Below are 20,945 nucleotides of genomic sequence, written 5' to 3'. Positions count from 1 at the left end.
TCAATAAACACTTATTAAGCACCTACGATGTTTCAAACATGTTAAGCTTTGGATATATATAATTAACAAAAAGACAACCCTTGCCTCCAAATAGCTTATAGTCTAAAAAGTGAAACAACATACAAAAGGAAGCAGGAAAGCTGAAGATATGGAGGTAGGGAGGGACAGTCAGGGATGACATCAAAGGCTTTTAAGCATGGAGGCATCTTGTTTTGTGAAGTTGAAACCAGAAAGAACAACAGAAGAGAGGGAAACCCAAAAATCCAGTCTTTGTCTTGTCTGGGAAGAGTTTGGTATTTAACCCTCCAGGCTTCCTAGCAGAGGTGTGAGAAGGCTGAAAAAGATGGTGTCAGTCCAGGTTTGAGAACTGAAATTAGAGGTGATGAGCTTAACTCAGGAGTCATCATGTTTTATGGTGTTGAAACCTGGCAGTGTAGCTTATTCAGAGTACTTTATAAAGCATTTAGCACAGAGCCAGGCACCTAGTAATAATTATTGATATTATTTTTAATTAAGATTAATTTGTTATGCTTCATTAATATTAATATTATCAATTATATAATTATTATTGAATGTCTATAGGGTGAATGTGGTGGAACACACTTATAGCCTGTTATTGAAGAGTTTGAGGTTCATGGATGAAGAGAGGAATTCTGAGGTACAGTAGGGCTAAAGGAAACTGGATATCCAAACACCATATCGGCAGTGAAACTTTGGAAGAACCAAAACAGGTCGAAACTTCAGGGCAGATCAATAGTGGGGTTGAACACATAAGGGACCCTTGCACTCCCAGCCTGGGAGAGATAGGGAAACCCAACACCAAAAATAAACTCTTCTGTTGGTTGTTGTTGCTTGGTTAGTCTATTCAGTTGTGTTCAACTTTTCATGACTGCTTTTGGACCTTTTTTCTTGGGAAAGGTACTGGAGTGGTTTGCCATTTCCTTATCTAGCTCATGTTACAGATGAGTAAACTGAGGAAAAGGTGATTTTTCCAAATTTATACAGCTAAGTAAGTTTGTCAGCTCTTCCTGGCTTCAGGATGGAGCTCTGTGCTCTTCACTACCTAACTGTTCCTTCTAAAGCATCATTATAAATATGAGGCAGCATTACTATTATTGCAGAATTATAAATTTTGAGTTGGACGTGACTTTAGAGATCATCTAGACCAATTTCCTTCTTTTACAGGGAAGCAAAGTGAGGTCCAGCAAAGTTAAGTGATTTAAGAATAGTATTTTTGCCCACGCCCTAACTTCAAAATCAGCAATCTTTCTACTGAATGCAGATACCCTTCTATTCATGGGGAAACAAAAAGACACCTGCATTCAGGAACACATGCTCTCTCTCGTGCTTTATTCACAGGGACACACACCTGCATCATGGTTCATCCAGAAACACACTCTTGTACCCACTAGAATGTTCACCCTCATGCATACACTTCACATATTTCCAGGTCCTATCATACAATGGACCATCTCTTCTCTTCACCTTTCTTGTCCCTATCCTTGACCTCTTCTGCTCAGGCACAATGCATTATATGAACACAGAGCAAAGATAGAAAAAGGACTCAGCCTGGCTCATTCACTGATTAGGATTCTTTTTATTTGTAACATAGTTTTAGCATTTCTGCTTTCTTAGTCTCATCAATTATAAGTTGAAAAGAACCTTGAAATCATCTAGTTTAAATTCTCATAATTTACAAGGGGAGAAACTGAGGCCCAGAATGACCAAGGTCATATTGTTACTAAGCATTAAGAGGCAAGGATCAAACCCAATTCTCCTGAGTCTAAATTCAGCATTCCTGCATTTCAGTATGATGGTGCCTTTTCTTCATCAGTCTTCATGTTCTGTCAATAAATCATCCCAATGTGCTTGAATTTCAGAATTAGGTTGAATTTTATACAGTCATAAGCATTTCACCCGGGTCTCAGGAGCAGCCAATATTTTCACATTACTATTAAAACCAAGGCATAAAAATGTATTGTAGGTAACAAATTATCATCTTTCATAATAGTAACCAGGACCATGATTGACGGATGTATCTATTCTTCTATCCTTTTACTCTTTTGAATTTTTGAATATAGCTAATGTCATCATCTTCTCTTTCCTTCTTGTCTGTGTCCCTGCCCAGAGTGTGAAGAAGATTAAGCAGATCTGCCTGAGGCGCATGACTTGGGGTGAAACCCATAACTTTATGTCTTTGAATTTGAATTTTTTCATTGTTAAAACATTTTAATTTCAACTTTGCCTTTGTTATAAAATACAAAAAGTTCTATCATCCTATAACTACATATAAAACCTATTACCAAGGCATCATATTTTCTCCCCAACAAAAAGGCACTTGTCAACGTTCTAGATAGAGAGCTTGTGAAGGTGCATTTTAAATTACTTAAGCTGAACTAAAATGTTACTGAAATATTAAACACCAAAAATATATGAAATCCAACTTTTTAATATAAAAATTTTAAACTAGTAAACTATGTTATTTAACACAATAAAAACTGTGAGCCAAATTCTATCACCAGAGTATCCATCCCTTGCAGACAAAAATAAGATGTTTAATGGGGCTAGGATGCTAGGATGCATTTCTTCACTTTATAATAATGTTGAGAGAAATATGATTTCCAAGAGCAGTCATTTCCTGAAAGAGTATGTTTTCCACCCACATTAACTATATGATTTAAAATTTGCCCTCCAATAAAATTATACATGTATGACTTTGAATTTGAGGCTGTTATTTAAGAAATATTCTAGTGTCTCATATGTGGCAAATATATGTGAAGCATCTTGAAGGTCCTGGAGGAATTTTCAGCATCTTATAGTCCAGCTTCCTCATTTTACAGATGAGAAAACTGAGGCTTAGAAAAGATTAGTTTCTTCTCTTTGGCCACATAAAAAAAATCAATCAAGGATCCCAGGACCACAAGACCCCCAGAAGCAGAAACCCTAGTTTCTGGCATTCACGCCTAAGACTTTTCCCATTCCATAAGCTGATTTTTTTGATATGAGGTCTTCTATTTTCTTTGCATTTTTATTGTTGCTCATTTGCAATTGCTCATCTTCATGATCCCATTTTGGGTTTTCTTGGCAGAGACAGTGAAATAGTTTGCCTATTCATTCTTTAGCTCATTTGATAGATGAGGAAACTGAGGCAAACAAGGTTAAGTGAATAGGGCAGGGTCACACAGCTAGTAAGTGTCTGATGGCATAACTTTAATAGTGATCTATTTGGGGTAGTTATAGCTTTTTTACAGGCTTATTGTAAGGCTCAAATAAGATAATATAAAGTGTTTTAAGGGAGGGAGAATGGTTAGAGTGCTGAAACTCCTTGAAAATCTGGTTTTGATTTCCACTCTGACATATACATGTGAGGCTGACAAGGTACTTATCTTCTCAATGCCACTAGGAAACTTCCTGATACTATAAATTACTGGATAATTGCACATCCATATTGCTGAATGGAGTTTCTTCATGGGGAGTTCTCTTTTCCAATTACAAATTTGAATCCTTTCAAAGTGCTTTGAAAACCTGGAAATATTTTATCAGTTTCAGCTATGAGACTGGGAGTTTACTCAAAACCGAGATCCCATCTCTTCCTTTTCCCCAAATTTCCAATAGGAGGGCAGAGAAGGAAGCTCAGTATCAATATCAGTGAGAAAACTAACTTGTGTTTTTTTCCTTTTTCAACAGTGGCCCTCAAAATACAAGAGCTCCAGGCTGTGATTCAGCCTCATACCTTCTCCAGAGGGTTCTTGTTGCATATTAATAGACCAGAATGACAGGGCAGTGATGAGGTGGGAGCTTCCTGCCAGAAATCAGGGTAACCAACTCTGGGCCCCTTCCATCAGCTGCCACAGGGGTCAGGAAAAGCAGCTTCTCTTGCCCCTGTCTCCTGGAACAGGCAGAGATCCTGACTCGATGAGAAAGGTTAGTGTGATTTATGGAAACCAAAGTTTCTGTTCAAGGAAGAAGCAATTGAGTCCAGGAGACCTGATGCCATGCACCTGCAAAGCTGGCTCTTTATAAGGCAAATTTGAATCCTCCTCTCCTCCTCTTATTAATTCACACTCTTCTAGACCTGGAGCACCCTAGAGAAGCCGTTTCCTTTTACCTTAAACAGAGTCAGGCATCTTGCATGATTTACTGGCTTGAGAAATTGTGGCACCTTCATCGGTTGCTAAGGTATCTTTTAAATGGAAATCAGGGTGGCAAGATATCACAAATATCGAGCCAGCCATCTGCTAAATGTTGCCTCTTCTGTCTAGAGTAGCACAGTAGTAGTGCAGACAGGGAAGGCAGGCATAGTGAGGGACTGGGATGAGGGAACAGAGGAGAGGAGCAGAGATGTACAGGGACAAAGGCTGATTCTATATTTAAAAACCATCTTAGCTTGGACTTTTCCCAAGAAAACTCTTTTTTCTTTGTTATCCTCCTTTTCCATTCCCCTCCCTTCCTCCTTAACCTTTCCTCTTCTTCCTTTCTTTCTATTCCCTTTCCCCATTTCTTCTCTTTCTTCATTTTCCTTTCTTTCTTCATTTCCCCTCTTCTTTTCCTTTTTTCTTCACTCTTCTGCAGTATCCTCATCCTTCTTTCCCCTCCTTTTTTCTTCATTCTCCATGCTATCTTGCTCTCTATCAATCCCTTTTCTTTCTCTTCCCTTCCTTTTCTCCCTCTTCCGTTTTCTTATCTCCATTCCTCGCTTCCCACTTTCTCCTCTTTCTCTCCCTTTCTATACATTCCTCCTTCACTCTCCCCTTTCCAGGTACATCTCTACCTGTCTCCCTTTCCCTCTTTCTCATATTTTTCTTTTCACTTTTAAACATGAAACCAGGCCTGGTCTTCTCTGTAATAAACCTTCAGCCTTACTGGAACAGTTTTCTTCTCTCACTGCTCTCTCCTCACCACAATATTTTTCTTGACTTATAGCTGTAAGCTGGTCCCCTGTGGCTTTACAGGGAAGCTACATCAGCTAGGGACCTGAAGATTCACTTCTTTCCCAGCAAATGTTATTATCTCAGTAGCCAAGAAAAAGAATGTGTGAAAGGCAACAAGATACTATGGTAAAGACTAGCAGTTTTATATGAACTTAGTAGATCTGGATTTGAATCTCATCTTTGAAAGTAACAGTGCAGCCATGGGTAATTTTCTACTTGGAGAAATCAGTTCCCTTATCTGGAAAATGGTGAAATAATATCTACACAATTATCCTCAATCAATTATCAATCAATTAGGCAATTAAGTATTAATCAATTAAGTATGCAAGAGACTGGGTGCTGAGAAATTATGCAAAGGTTAAAAAAAGACTCTCCTTGCTTTCAGAGAGCTAATTATCTAGCAGAAGTGTAAATCAGAAAATCTTACACAAATAAATAAGCAAGGTAGAATAAGACAAAAGCAGAAAAAAGAGAACCAGAAAAAGTGATTAGAGAAAATTAGAGGAGGGGAAAATTACAACAAAATTACAACAAGCTGCTGATCTGGAACTACCCTCTTGGAAAGCAAAGTATGAGGGCCTCATCACACCTCCAATCCTCACCCTGGGGAGGGCTCACAAAGTTAAAGTTACTATGAGGAAAAGAATTTTTAAACCTTTCAAGATATAATAAAAACTACTGCAGATTGTTATTATTATTGACAGCCCAATTAAAAACAACAAAGGATTTAATCTAATCATATAACTTGTTAGTTACCAGTTGCTAGTGGAAACAAACTGACTTATTATTTTTAGACACAGGTAAAGAAAAGAAAGGGAAGGTTGAGACCCTTTCCTAAAGAAGCTCCCAAAATGTTAAGGGAGATACAGTCTCACCCAGAGGAGCTCCTGGACAATGCCTGCTTTCAGGGAGCTATCAGTCTGATAGGTCCTGCATTCAGAAAGCTTCCAATCTGATGTGGAGACAAACTCCCAGCCCTCAAGGAGGTTCCATTCTTCCAAAATGTTTTTTTTTTTCTCTTTTTTTTTTCTTGCTGGCTGATATCCTCCTGCATTATCCTTTCCTCCTGTACCACTACCCATAGTAACTGTCCCTTCTTACAAATGGTTTCCTCCATTGTGGTTGATTCTGACATTTGTTACCAACTTTCATTTCATGGTTTCTGTCTCTTTATCTCTTGAGTCTGCTGCTGCTTTCTTTACTGTGACCACAACTTCATCTGTACTTTTTTCCTCCTTTCTCTTAATGCATTTTTTTCTTAACCCAATCTTCTGCTCTCCAAATGTTCTTCTTCCACTTCTTTTTACCCCTAAGACCTCATTTGGATGATTCCCAGAAAAGGCCGTCGGGATTAGGGTTCTAGGGTTCTAGGGTTTTCTCTCTCTCTCTCTCTCTCTCTCTCTCTCTCTCTCTCTCTCTCTCTCTTTCTCTCTCTCTCGTCTGTGGTAGTTCTTACCTCAGTGGGGGGAAACCTTCCCTGCATTTGTGCTAATTACTTGTATCCATCTCTTCTTTCTCCTTCTCCCCCCACCCAAATTATTTTTTAAGCTGCCTTTTGTTTATCATTTTGGTTGTTAGAGTAATGTATTAAGTGACGGTTCTCAGAATACAATTTTAATTAAGATTCAATAGTCAGCTCTCTGTCAGTAATCTTCCACGCTGATTACTTAAAATATATTTACCCAGCTCTATTATGTCACAGATTTGCATTCATTAGACACTTGCTAATCCTCTACAAACTTATTTTTTAAATGTGGTTTATTTAGCATAATTTACAAGGACAAAACTGTTTTAAACAATGTGTTGGGTGTCTTTGCAAGATCCAGAGTGTGCTTCCTAAAGCCCCTTAGATTCCCCTCCCCCTTATTGAAGAAGATTGGGAGGAAGGCCAGAAATGGGAGAAAGAAGGGAGGGGTTCAGATAGAAGCACAAGCAGCAGCAACTTCTGTCATCCATGAGGTAATGTAGGAACCACTTAGGGATGGGGCATCCAAAGATCCAAAGTCAAATCCTCACTCTGCTTTTTATTGATACTGCAAGGCATAAGCCTTTACTTAGGACTCTTCTCTTTCACCAATCTCTCAGAATCTCTGATTTCCTTTAAAACCCAGCTCAAATACCACTTTATGCAGCTCTCAGTCTTCCCAGCAGCTAATGCTTTATTCTCTAAAGTTAACTTGGATCTTGGATCTACTTTATATGTATCTTGTATATGCCTATTTATATATGGGTTTTCTTCCCCATTAAAATATGAGCTTCTGGAAGACAGTAACTATTTTCTCCATTAATTTGCATTTCCAGTATTCAGCAAGATGCCTAGCTCATAATATGCATTTAATAAAGACTTGTTTAGGACTGAATCCTCTTCTTTGGACTGCATTTTCTTCTATTGTAAAATGTAGGGTTGTGAAATTGAGAGGTAGAAGGGATGCCAGTAATTACTACAAAAATGCATAATACAATAGAAAGTTACCAGATCTGGATTTAAAACCTGACCTTGACCTTGATCCATACTAGTTGTGTGATTTTGTTGTTGTTGTTGCCGTATCTAACTGTTCCTGAGCCCATTTGGGATCTTCTTGGCAAAGATACTGGCCTGGGTTGCCATTTCCTTCTCCAATTTATTTTACAGGCTAAGAAACTGCAGTAAACAGGGTTAAGTAACTTGTCCAGGGTCATATAACTAGTAAGTATCTGATGGAAGATTTGAATTCAGGAAGATGAGCCTTCTTGACTTCAGCCCTCTTACTCTATCCACTGAACAATCTGTGGACTTATCCTGGTAATATCCCTTCTCTGGACCTCATTTTCCTTGTCTATACAAAAATGAAATTATACTATTCTTCTATTCCATAGCCAATCATTAAATTTTCAGTATAACATTTATAACTTAGAAATGGGTAATTATTACAAATCAGTGCCCTATTTCTTGTTTCATTGACTCTGTAAACTTAAGATGGGGAAGATGCAGATTAAGCTTAAAAGTGTATAATGTTTTGTTTTGATGTTTAGTTGTTTTTTTTCCTCTTGAAGAGTCACTTATTAAACAAAGCAGCATAATGTCGTCGCTACAATCCCTTCCATCTCTCAAATTCAAGTTCATTGATGGAGTAATGGAAGCTCAAAAAAATATCATAAAATGAACTTAAAACTGGCAAATGACAGAGCTGGGATCCAAATTCTTTTCTTTTTAAAATCAGCAAGAGCTCTTTCCAACATATTACATGACTAAAGAAGGAAGGAAGGAAAGGAAGGAAAGAAGGAAGAAAGGAAAGAAGGAAAGGAGAGAGGGAGAGGGAGAAAGGAAAGGAGGAGAGGGAGATGGGGAAGGAGGGAAGGAGGAAAGAAGAAAGGAAGGAAGGAAGGAAAAGAGGAAAGAAAGAGAGGGAACTAGAGAGGGAGGAAGAAAGGGAGGGAAGAAGGAAGTCTGGGAGGAAAAAAGGGAGAGAGGAGGAAGGGAGAAATGGAGGGAGAGAGGGAGAAAGGAAGAAAGGGAGGGAAGGAGGAAAGGAAAGAGGAAGGAAAGATGGGAGGAAGGGAAGGAGTGAGGGAGGGAAAGGGAAGAAAGGAAGAAGGAAGATAGGGAAGAAGGGAGGGAAAGAAGGAGGGAGGGAAGAAGGAAAGAAGAAATGGAGGGAGGAAGGAAAGGAAATGGAGGGAGGAAGGAAAGAGGGAAAAGAGGGAGGGAGGAAGGAAGGAAGGAAAAAAGGGAAAGAGGGAGAGAGAGAGAGGGAGGAAGGGATGGAGGAAGGGAAGAAAAAGGGAAAGAAAGAAAATAATTATTAAAGGCATATTAAATGCCAGGCATTTAAACGCAGTAGATAGAGTACCACCCCTAGAGTCAGGAATTCTCAGCCTCATGAGTTCAAATCCAGCCTCAGATACTCACTAGCCTCAGACAGTCACAGACAGGTGTGACCCTGGGCAACTCACTTAACCCTGTTTTCTCAATTTCCTCATCTATAAGATGAGCTGAAGGAGAAATGGAAAACTACTTCAGTATCTTTGCCACGATAATCTCCAAAGGGATTGTGGTGGCTTGGATACAAATTGCACAGCAAAAAAAACTGTTTTATTTTGGAATCTTTTACAAATATTATCTCATTTTCCCACAATAACTCTGGGAGGTATTTCTCACCATTTTGCAGTTGAGCAAACTGCAAGAGATGAAGATTGAGTGATTTTCCAAAGGCCATACATCTAGTGAGAGTTTGAATTCAGATCTTCCTGACTTCAGGCTCTGCCTAGATTTGCACTGTGTCACCTAGCTGCCTACATCATCCCCAATGTTCCAATTCTGACAGCAATGATCTGAGGATTCTCGAATGTTATTTTATATAAAGTAAAGCTGGGTCTAGACTTCTAGGAACCAAGATGGTGGCGTGAGCAGTGAGCAGTATTCACCTCCAGACAACCATGGAATAGCATTCCAGAACAGTTCTGGAGCAGAAGAACCAACAAGGAGACAGTGTGAAATCATCATTTAGGTCTAGGAAACTTGGAGGATTGGCAGGAGAGGTTCATTTCAGCAAAGCAGCAAGAGAGGATGAAGTGGGAATTGCCACGTGCTTCAGTGTATACTTGGCAGACGGGCATCCTCTACAGTAGGATCTCCCTGTGCTTCAGTGTAGCTCTGGCCAGGCAGGTGCCTGAGCATCAGAGCTCAACACATGCCAAACACAGCAAATACAGCCCCAGTTGAGTGGCAGGTGAGCCACCAGACTCTTATGTCTCCAGTAGCACCCACCACCCCCTATCTCACTCCCTCAGAGCAGCAGCAGACTTAAGGTCCCCAGTGAGCTTCATGGCAATATCAATGCAGCAGCAAGTAAATTAGCCAGGGCCTGTAGGCACTGGCACAGGGAGCCTGAAACAGTACCCCTTCCACCTTGGGAGCAGAGTTCAAATTAAAAGAAAGGGAAAAGCCAAAAAAACTAATCATCATCATCATCTAACCACAAAATGTTATTCTGGTGACAAGGAAGGTCAAAATACAAACTCAGAAGAGGACAAAAATGCCAAAATACCTATGGGCAAAATCCCAAAGAAAAATGAGAAATCGACTGAAGCCCAGAAAGTTCTCATGAAAAAACTCAAAAAGTAGTTTCAAAATTATATAGGAGAGGGAGAAGAAGAATTGGGAAATAGAATCAGAATGATGCAAGAGAATTATGGAAAAAAAAGAGTCAACAGCTTGGTAAGCTACTTATAAAGTAGAATTGGCTAAACAGAAAAGGAGATCAAAAATCCACTGAAGAAAACTTCTTAAAGAGTGCAATTGGTCAAATGGGAAAGAAATAATAAAAGCTAATTGATGAAAACAATACATTAAAAGTTATAATTAGGCAAATGGATGATAATGAATCAGTCAAACAAATTCAAAAGACTGGTGGGAGAAGGAAAAATGTAAAATATCTCATGGCATTTAAAATAAGTTCTGGAAAATAGATCCAGGTGAGAAAATATAAAATAATTGGACTATTTGAAAGCCATTATCAAAAGGAGGATCTGGACTGCATCTTTCAAGAAATTATCAAGGAAATTGATCAAAGAAGTGTCGATTTTGAGCAAAACTGTCTTGATGTCCAGGAATCAGATGTTCAAGGCATTGAAAGAATCCACCAATCAAGAAAAAGATTCCAAAATAAAAACTTCAAAGAACATGATATCCAAATTTCAGAATTATCAGACTAGAGGTCAGAAAGAAACAATTCAAATATCGGGGAGTCACAATCAATATTACATAGAATTTGACAAGCTGCAGCATTAAAAGCTTGGAGGTCATGGAACATGATATTCCAGAAGGCAAGGGAGCTAGGACTAAAACCAAGAATCATTTGCTTGGCAAAATTAAGTATAATACTTTAAGGGGAAAATGATCATTAAATGAAATAGAATGATTTCAGGCTCTCATAAAGAAAAGACCAGAACTGAACCAAAAATTTGACTTTCAATATCAAGACCTAAGAAAAGCATGAACAGGTAAAAAGAGAAAAAGAAAATTAAAGGGATTCAACTGAGATAAATTGTACATACATAGGAAAAAGGATCTTGTAATTCTTAAAAATTCTATCACTAATAGTACAGTTAGAAGGAATATACACAGACAGAGGGTACAAGTATGAGGGAAATTAAATAGAATTACATAAAAAAATTAAGAGATGAGAAAAACTACGCTGGGTGTAAAAGAAAGGGAAAAGTTGAATGGGGTACATTATTTCACATGAAGAAGCACAAAAGATAGATTATAGTGGAGGAGAATATGCGAGGGTGGGCTTTGAGCATCACCTGAATCATATTCTCATCAATGGATCAAAGAGGGAATAATATATACATAATCAGTTGATTTAGGAGAAGAAGAGATTAGCAAAGGGATGAGGAGTAAGAAGTGACAGAAAGGAAGACAGATCAGGGGATGTGGTAGACAGAAATTGAACAATAATGAAGAGGTGAAAGGAATGAGAGGACAAACAGGAGAAAGAATAAATAAGATGGAGGGAAATGAACAGGTAATAATCATGATTTAGACAAACGGGATGACAGCATAATCAAATTAGAAGAGCAAGGAATAGTCTATCTGTCAGATCTATGCGAAGGAAAAAATACATGACCAAAGAGATAGCAATATTACAAAATATAAAATAGATAATTTTTATTATATTAAATTTTAAAGCTTTTGCAAAATAAAACCAATGCAACCAAGATTAGAAAGCAGAAAGCTGGAAGCAATATTTATAGTAAGTATTTCTGACAAATGCCTTATTTCTCAAATATATAGGGAACCTAGTCAAATTTATTAGAATAAAAGCCACTTGTGAATAGATAAGTGATCAATGGATATGAACAGGCAGTTTTCAGATGAAGAAATTAGATATGAAAAAGTGCTCTAAGTCACTATTGATTAGAGAAATACACTTCATATCTATGAGATTGGTTAATATGACAAAAAAAGAAAATGATAAATGTTGGAAAGTATATGAAAAAATTGGGACACTAAGGAACTTTTGGTGTAATTGTGAATTGATATAACCATTCTAGAGAACAATTTGGACCTATGCCCAAAGGGCTATAAAACTGTTCATACCCTTTAATCCAGAAATAACACTATAAGATCTGTACCCCCAAAAGATCATAAAAAGGGAAAAAGACTTAAATGTACCAAAAATATTTATAGCAGTCCTTTTCATGGTGGCAAAATATTGGAAGTTAAAAGTATGCCCATCAATTGGGGAATGTCTATACAAGTTGTAATATATGAATGTAATGGAAAAATATTGTGCAATAAAAATGATGAACAGGCAGATTTCGGGAAAAATCTGGAAAGATTTGTATGAACTGATACAAAGTGAAATGAGCAGAACCAGGAGAAAATTGAGTGATGCTCAATTGTCAGTGACTCAATTTTTCTTAGCAACACAATGATCCAAGACAAAGTACAAAGGACTCATAAAAGAAAATGCTATCCATATCCAGATAAAGAATTGATGGATTCTGAATGCTGATCAAAGCATATTTTTCACTTTATTCTTTCTTGTGTTTCTCCTTTTGATATGTTTCTTCTTTCACAACTGTGACTAATATAGAAATATGTTTTATGTGATAGCACATATATAAACTATATCAAACTGCCTACCATTTCACAAGAGGAGAGAAAAGGGAAAGAGTGAGGGAGAAAAATTTGGAACTCAAAATCATGCAAAAATGTATGCTTAAAAACTTTCTTGACATGTAACTGAGGGAAAATACTATTTAAAAAATAAAGTTTGTGATATTTGTCCATAAAACACATTCATAACCATAGGCAGATAGTGAATTGTACCCATTAATAAAGTGCTCAGGGAATTAAAAGTAAAGGAAAATTCATGGTAGGATAGAGTTAATCAAGGAAGACTCCTTGGCATAAGTGAATCCACATGAGATTTGAATGAATTTATAGGGAAGAAACACAATAGGAAGGAAAGATTTTTTTATGTATTTTATTTTATTTTATAATAACTTTATATTGACAGAATCCATGCCAGGGTAATTTTTTTTACAACATTATCCCTTGTATTCGCTTCTGTTCCAATTTTTCCCCTTCCTCCCTCCACCCCCTCCCCTAGATGGCAAGCAGTCCTATATATGTTAGATATGTTGCAGTATATCCTAGATACAATATATGTTTGCAGAACCAAACAGTTCTCGTTGCACAGGGAGAATTGGATTCAGAAGGTAAAAATAACTCGGGAAGAAAAACAAAAATGCAAATAGTTCACATTCGTTTCCCAGTATTCTTTCTTTGGGTGTAGCTGCTTCTGTCCATCATTTATCAATTGAAACTGAGTTAGGTCTCTTTGTCAAAGAAATCCACTTCTATCAGAATACATCCTCATACAATATTGTCGAAGTGTGTAATGATCTCCTGGTTCTGCTCATTTCACTCAGCATCAGTTCATGTAAGTCTCTCCAAGCCTCTCTGTATTCATCCTGCTGGTCATTTCTTACAGAACAATAATATTCCATAAAATTCATATACCACAATTTACCCAACCATTCTCCAATTGATGGGCATCCATTCAATTTCCAGCTTCTAGCCACTACAAACAGGGCTGCCACAAAAAATTTGGCACATACAGGTCCCTTTGGAAGGAAAGATTCTTAACAGTTAGAAGTCTCTCAAATGGAATAGGCTGCCTTGTAAGATAGTGAATCCCCATCATTGAAAGTCTTTGAGGGGACACTGGACTGTCACCTGGGTATATTATAAAATGGTTTCATGCTTTGTAGAGAATTGAATTAAATGATCTCTCATGTCTGTTTAATTTGTGCAGTACTATGATTCTATGGTTTCCTAGAAAGGAGAAAAGATATTTTGGGGCAAAAGATCAAAGTTATTGAAGTGTAGTGATAGCGAAGTCCTGGAAGGTCTTTAGATTAGTAAATCTAAACACATTAAATCAACATGCACTTATTTATTACCTTCTATGTGCCAGGGACTGTACCAAGTCCTGAAGATACAAAGAAAGGCAAAAACAGTCCTTGGTTTCAAGGATCTCACAATCTAATGGGGAAAATGACATGTGCAAAAATATAAGTAATAAATAGGATATAATCAAAGAGGAAACATGTTCACATCACATACAGCCCCAATAAGAGATAGCATGTATAATATCTGAAAATGAAATTTACTAAGTGCAGAGGGGACAACTAGACACCAAGTGATAAATTATGTGTCATAGCAACTCACAGAAATGGTGCTAATATATGGAAGAGTTTTAATCTGCTTCAATAGAGGAACCACACTCACTGGCAAAATCACAGATTTTCCGACTATTAAATACAAGCATCACATTGTGCCCATTTGTTATTATTCTGTCACATCCAATTTCATGCAAAGAGGTTTTGCAGATTTTCTTGGCAAAGATACTAGAGCAGTTTGTCATTTCCTTCTCCAGGTCATCTTAAAGATGAGAAAACTAAGGAAAATAGGGTTAAGTGATTTATCCAGGGTCACACAGAAAGTGTCTGAGGCTAGATTTGAACTCAAGACCAGTCCAGTCCTTACACTCTATCCACTGCTCCACCTACTTGCCCAATCTGATCATGTTTTACCTTAATATTTCTATACAACTAGTTGTCTATAGGTCAAGGTTAGTGTGTGTGTCCTTGACTGAACCTCTAAAAGAGTAGTCCACGATCAGGGAAATTGTTTTTAAAGGGCCTGGCAAAAGACTATGTACAAATGGGTACTTTATAGGAGATATTTCTTGATGGTAATAAAATGAAGAAAAAGAGTAATAGCTCCCATTCCCATAACATTTTTCTTATAATATCCCAGTGAGGTTGTTAGAATAACTATCATTATGACTGTATTACATGAATATGCAAAGGATGTATGAGTTTACCTGTGTGGATGGGACTCCAGACAAAGGAATTCCCTCTACCATCACAGTTTGGAACCCATCATGATTTAGTAGGATTATACTTTTAGAAAGAAAAAGACCCTTAGACACCAACTCTTTCAACCTCTTTACTACAGAGAAAGAAATTGAGGTTGAGAGGGATTAAGTCCCTTGCACAAGGTCATCTAACTAGTTAGTATCAGAGAGAGGATTTCAATTCAAATCTCTCTGACATCAAACTTAGTATTCTAACATTCTCTCTCCCTGTATTAAAGTTAAAGAAATGGGAATACGCCAAAGGCAAATGACTTGGCTTTAATAGTATGGCTTGGAAATAGAAGAATTTCTCCTGACTGCAAGTCTAATATTCTTATCACAATACTATGCAACCTCCCTAAAATGAATCCAATCAAATATAAGTTGGTTTTTTTTTCTGGATGTTATGGTCAGCTAGGTGGTTCAGTGGATAGACCACTGGGTTTAGAATCAGGAAGACTCATCTTTCAGAGCTCACATCTGATCTGACTTATGAATTGTGTGACTCTGGGCAAGTCACTTAACCCCATTTGCCTGCTTCCTCATCTGTAAAATGAATTGAAGAAAGAAATGGCAAATCATTCAAGTATCTTTGCTTAGGAAAGCTTCAGAATAGGTTCATGAAGAATTAAACATGACTGAAAAACAACTGAATCTTGGATATTATATTAAATCAGATACATAAGGGGGGTTGCTATCTCTGGGGAGAAGGAAAGGGTTAGTGTATAATAGAGACAGTCAAAGCAGTAATGGCCATGATTTCTGAACAGCTGGTTGTAAAGTTAACATTTTAGTTGACTGATTGTTTACAAAGATCTTTACAAACATTATCTCATTTAATTTATTTTTTTGGGGGGGAGGTTTGCAAGTCAATCAAGGTTAAATGACTTGCTCAAGATTGCATAATCAGCAAGTTTCAAGTATCTGAGTCTGCATTTGAACTCAGATCCTCCTGACCCCAGGGCTAGTGCTCTATCTACTATACTACCTAGCTCTCCCTCAGTTGATTTTCATAAAACCCAGGGAGGCAAGTGATGCTATTAATCTGTTTATTAGATATCTCACCGCTACTATCTGAGGCTGCATTTGAACTCAGGTCTTCCTGATTCCAAACCTGACCTAACATTAATCCCTTTGCCACTTAGCTACCTCATTAGATAACCAGTAGGTGTGAGGGATATTCAAGGACATCTGCCTCTGTTGTGAGGGTTTGCCGAGTCCTTCTCAAAGCTTTGGTGTTCACAGTCACCCAACTCTTATCTGGGCTTCTGAGAAGCTGTTCTTGATGATAATCATGATGAAGAAAAAAAGTAATAGTTCCCATTTTCAAAGCGTTTTTCTCATAATATCCAATGACCCCACCCCATAAAACCATCCTAGCAGATGAACTAAAGCAGGTGAGGAATAACTGTCAGTCCTCAAACTCAATGATGAGTTAGGGGGCTGCAACCCCCCTACCTAGGGGTATGTGAAGGCTTCCCCAGGTGAAATGGGTGGGTGGCAACGATTTGTTCCGATTGCCATGCGGCAAGTGAGCAGGTACTGTAGAGCTCTCAGAACTTGCTCAGACATCAAATACACTGAGGGCATCTGTGGCAGCATGGGCCATGGCCAGTCATTTTGACTTGTGTCTTGTCATGGGACTTCAATGACTCTGGGTGAGAGAATGAGGCTAAGGACTTTACACTCAGCTCTCCCTCCCTTAATTCTAATTCACATGTAATCAAGATATTATCCTATGATGTCATTGGTTGTTGTCTTCAAAAACAAAAGATAAACAACGGATTACAAAAATTTGATTTCAAAAATCAGCTTTCTTTTTTTTATAATGCTAATTGACATTTATAAAGCATTTTAATGTTTTCTTTTATTGTTCAGTTATGGCAAACCCTATCTGTTCTATCCACTACTTTTCTTGGTAGAGTCCTTTGCCATTTATTCTCTAATATATCCCCATTTTACAGATGAAGAAGTAGAAATAAATGACTTGCCTAAAGTTGTATAACTTGTGTCTAAGGTCATGTTTGAACTCATCTTTCTGATTCCAGGCCTGGTGGTGTTCCACCATCCAGCTGCCCCATTTTAATATTTACAAGGGATTTTGTACTTAATTCTTCAATTGAGACCCTCAAAAATCCTGTGAAATGCTAGGTGCTACTAGTATTATAATCCCCATTTTACAGATAAAAACACTGATGCTCAGAAAGCCATTTGATAGCTTGCTTATTATCGTCCTGTGGCTGTGTCCAAAGCAGAATCTGAATACAGTTTTTCCTGACTGCAAGTACACTGTTCTACTCAACAACATTTTATACAAAAATCCAGTTGGTTCTCTATTATCTTTGCCTGTATGTGTTTTGTGGGTTGTGGAGGCAAATATTTTCATTCAAAGCCATCTTTCCCCATCTCTCTCCCTTTCTGAGACATCTTTGCTCATTGTCTGTCTATTGGTGTGTGCTAAGGGAATGCAGACTGATTTTAATATCAGCCTGAGCCTAATCTTGTTAGAAAGGTAATTCTGTTGTTCTTTAAATGCAAACACAAAAAAATCCCAAAGAATCCATCAAGCCTATTCGAGTTCTAAACAGAAATGAATTTTTGATTATTCTGTGTTTGTAGATTTTTCTCCTTTGTAGGGAGGAAAGAAAAAGGGAAAGAAGGAAGGAAGGAAGGAAGGAAGGAAGGAAGGAAGGAAGGAAGGAAGGAAGGAAGGAAGGAAGGAAGGAAGGAAGGGAAAGAGGAAAGGAAGGAAGGAAGGAAGGAAGGGAGGAAGGAAGGAAGGAAGGAAGGAAGGAAGGAAGGAAGGAAGAAAGGAAGGAAGGAAAGAAGGGAAAGGAAGGGAGGGAAAGGAAGGAAGAAAAAAGGGAGGGAAGGAAGAAAGGGAAAGGAAGGAAGGTAAGAAGGAAGGAAGGGAAAGGAAGGAAGAAAGAAAGGAAGGAAGGGAAAGGAAGGAAGAAAAGAAGGGAAAGAGGAAAGGGAAAGGAAGGAAGGAAGGAAGGAAGGAAGGAAGGGAGGAAGGAAGGAAGGAAGGAAGGAAGGAAGGAAGGAAGAAAGAAAGGAAGGAAGGAAAGAAGGAAGGAAGGAGGAAGGAAGGAAGGAAGGAAGGAAGGAAGGAAGGAAGGGAGGGAGGGAGGGAAAGGAAGGAAGGGAGAAAAGAAGGGAGGAAGGAAGGAAGGAAGAAAAGAAGGGAGGAAGGAAGAAAAAAGGGAGGGAAGGAAGGAAAAAAAGAAGGAAGGAAGGAAGAAAAGAAGGAAGGAAGAAAGAAAGAAAGGGAGAGAGGGAGGGAAGGAGAGAGAAGGAGAGAGGGAGAAAGAAAGGAAGGAAGAAAAAAGAAAGAAAGAGAAACAAAGAAACAAAGAAAGGAGGATGAAAGGGAGGGAGGGAGGAAAAGAGAAAGATAGGGAGAGAAGAAGGAAGGAAAGTAGGAAGTCAAGAAAGCAGTTGATTAATCTTAATTATTCTTCTTTCCCTTCTAGGCACCAAGGCCCAAGTGACCAGACCATGGAGACCCTGCTCAGCAGCCTCCTGGCATTTGGCATGGCATTTGCTGTGGTTGATGCCTGCCCCAAGTACTGCGTCTGCCAGAATCTCTCTGAATCCCTGGGGACACTGTGTCCCTCCAAGGGGCTGCTTTTTGTGCCACCAGACATTGACCGTCGGACGGTAGAGCTGCGTCTAGGTGGCAACTTCATTATCCACATAAGTCGCCAGGACTTTGCCAACATGACGGGGCTGGTGGACCTGACCCTGTCCAGGAACACCATCAGCTACATCCAGCCCTTCTCCTTCTTGGATCTGGAGAGCCTCCGGTCGCTGCATTTGGACAGCAACCGCTTGCCAAGCATCGGGGAGGATACCCTCCGCGGCCTAGTCAACCTTCAGCATCTCATCGTCAACAACAACCAGCTGGACAACGTGGCTGATGACGCCTTTGAGGACTTCCTGCTGACACTAGAGGATCTGGATCTCTCCTACAACAATCTCCGCGGGCTGCCCTGGGACTCGGTGCGGCGCATGGTGAACCTTCATCAGCTCAGTCTGGACCATAACCTCCTGGACCACATTGCTGAGGGCACCTTTGCTGACCTCCAGAAGTTAGCCCGCCTGGACCTCACCTCCAACCGACTGCAGAAACTGCCTCCAGACCCCATCTTTGCCCGCTCCCAGTCATCCAGTCTGACCGCCACACCTTTCACCCCGCCCTTGTCTCTCAGCTTTGGGGGGAACCCACTGCACTGTAACTGTGAGCTGCTATGGCTGAGACGCCTAGATAGGGATGATGACCTGGAAACATGTGGCTCTCCAGCCAGCCTGAAGGGCCGGTACTTCTGGCATGTGCGGGAAGAGGAGTTTATGTGTGAACCCCCTCTCATCACCCAGCACACCCACAAACTGCTGGTGCTAGAAGGCCAAGCTGCAACACTCAAGTGCAAGGCCATTGGAGACCCTAGTCCTCTAATCCACTGGGTGGCCCCCGATGACCGCCTCATTGGGAACACATCCCGAACTGCTGCCTATGACAACGGTACCCTGGACATCCTCATTACCACCTCACAAGATTACGGTGCCTTTACCTGCATTGCTGCCAATGCAGCTGGTGAGGCCACGGCCACTGTCGAGGTATCCATTGTCCAGTTGCCTCACCTGAGCAATGGCACCAGCCGGACCACATCCCCCAAATCCCGCCTCTCTGACATCACTGGGTCCAGCAAAGCTGGTCGAGGGGGAGGAACTGCAGGAGGAGGAGGAGGAGGAGCAGGGGGTGGGGAGGCCTCTAAAGGGCCCCCAGAGAGAGCCGTGCTTGTGTCGGATGTGACCACTACTTCAGCTCTGGTCAAGTGGTCAGTGAGCAAATCGGCTCCCCGGGTGAAGATGTATCAGCTGCAGTACAATTGCTCAGATGACGAGGTATTAATCTACAGGTGAGCCAGGGTCTGGGGAGAGTATTTCAGGAGGAGGGGCAAAGGTGGGGAAGCAGTCTGGAGTTCAGTGGAAGGTCTGTAAACCCAAGACATATTTTGTTTCCCCTTCATCAGAAATTTTTTTAACAGTGAAAACCAGAGTTAAAAGGACACCCAAAGCAACTTCCAGGAGCAAAAGAAATTGTAAAAGGGCACTAGAGAAGAAGCTGTAAAAGAGGGAGGTAGCCCAATCACATTGGGTGATTTGTGTTGAAAGGGAAAGGGAAGAAAAGAAAGGGAAGGAAGGAAGAAAGGAAAGGAAGGAAGGAAGGAAGGAAGGAAGGAAGGAAGGAAGGAAGGAAGGAAGGAAGGAAGGAAGGAAGGAAGGAAGGAAGGAAGGAAGGAAGGAGAAGGAAGGAAAAGGAAGGAAGGAAGGAAGGAAGGAAAAGGAAGGAGAAGGAAGGAGAAGGAAGGAAGGAAGGAAGGAAGGAAGGAAGGAAGGAAGGAAGGAAGGAAGGAAGGAAGGAAGGAAGGAAGGAAGGAAGAAAGGAAGGAAGGAAGGAAGAAAAAAGGAAGGATACGTAGATCAATGGAAATTTAGGGACCTTACTAATTCCTCTTTCCTCCCTGTATTCAGTTCAAATCTCCTTACTTTAAGGACAGACATTGACAAACTGTAATCTATCTGTGGAGGCAAGTAGGTAATCAAGATGGTAAAATGGTTGGAGACTTTGCCTTCTAAGAATTAATCAAAAGAACCTAGGATGTTCAGTCCAGAGAACAGAAGGCATGAAATTGGGCATGAAAGATGTCTTCAAATATCTGAAAGGTTATCTTTCATGGAGAAAAGGGATTTAATTTGTTCTGTATAGTCACTGGAAAATAATATCAATGAAAAGGAAAAAATATATTAATTTCTTTTCAAGGTTAAGTATTGGTCTACTACTATTTCCTAAGTCATAGTTAATGTTTCAATGAAACATAGAAATTCAAAGCTTTCTAATCTAACCCTCTTCCATACTTCCCTTGCCTTATCAGATCAAATGAGATATTTGTAAACTACTTAGAACAGTGCTTGGCACATAGTAGGCACTTAATAAATAAATGCTTGTTCTCTTCTCGCTATCCTTTACTCTCCCAAACCCACACTCCATTGAGGATTTGAAGTGATTTATTCTGTCAAAAGCTTCTTTTTT

General features: G+C 39.4%; 1 protein-coding gene across 3 annotated transcripts in view; it reads left to right on the top strand.

Annotated features, from left to right (window-relative positions):
- Positions 1-20,945, top strand: part of LRFN2 (leucine rich repeat and fibronectin type III domain containing 2) — a 322,576-nt gene that overhangs the window by 251,961 nt on the left and 49,670 nt on the right. For all 3 annotated transcript variants that reach the window (XM_051996896.1, XM_051996895.1, XM_051996894.1), the window contains one exon: positions 18,325-19,770. In XM_051996896.1, coding sequence (XP_051852856.1) covers positions 18,350-19,770 — 1,421 coding nt within the window. In that variant the 5' untranslated portion in view covers positions 18,325-18,349. The remainder of the gene's footprint in view (positions 1-18,324; positions 19,771-20,945) is intronic.

This window comes from Antechinus flavipes, chromosome 4 (assembly GCF_016432865.1).
Source record: "Antechinus flavipes isolate AdamAnt ecotype Samford, QLD, Australia chromosome 4, AdamAnt_v2, whole genome shotgun sequence".
Lineage (NCBI taxonomy): Eukaryota > Metazoa > Chordata > Mammalia > Dasyuromorphia > Dasyuridae > Antechinus > Antechinus flavipes.
The sequence above is the reverse complement of the archived record's forward strand: the minus strand, read 5'-3'. Positions and strand labels throughout refer to the sequence as shown.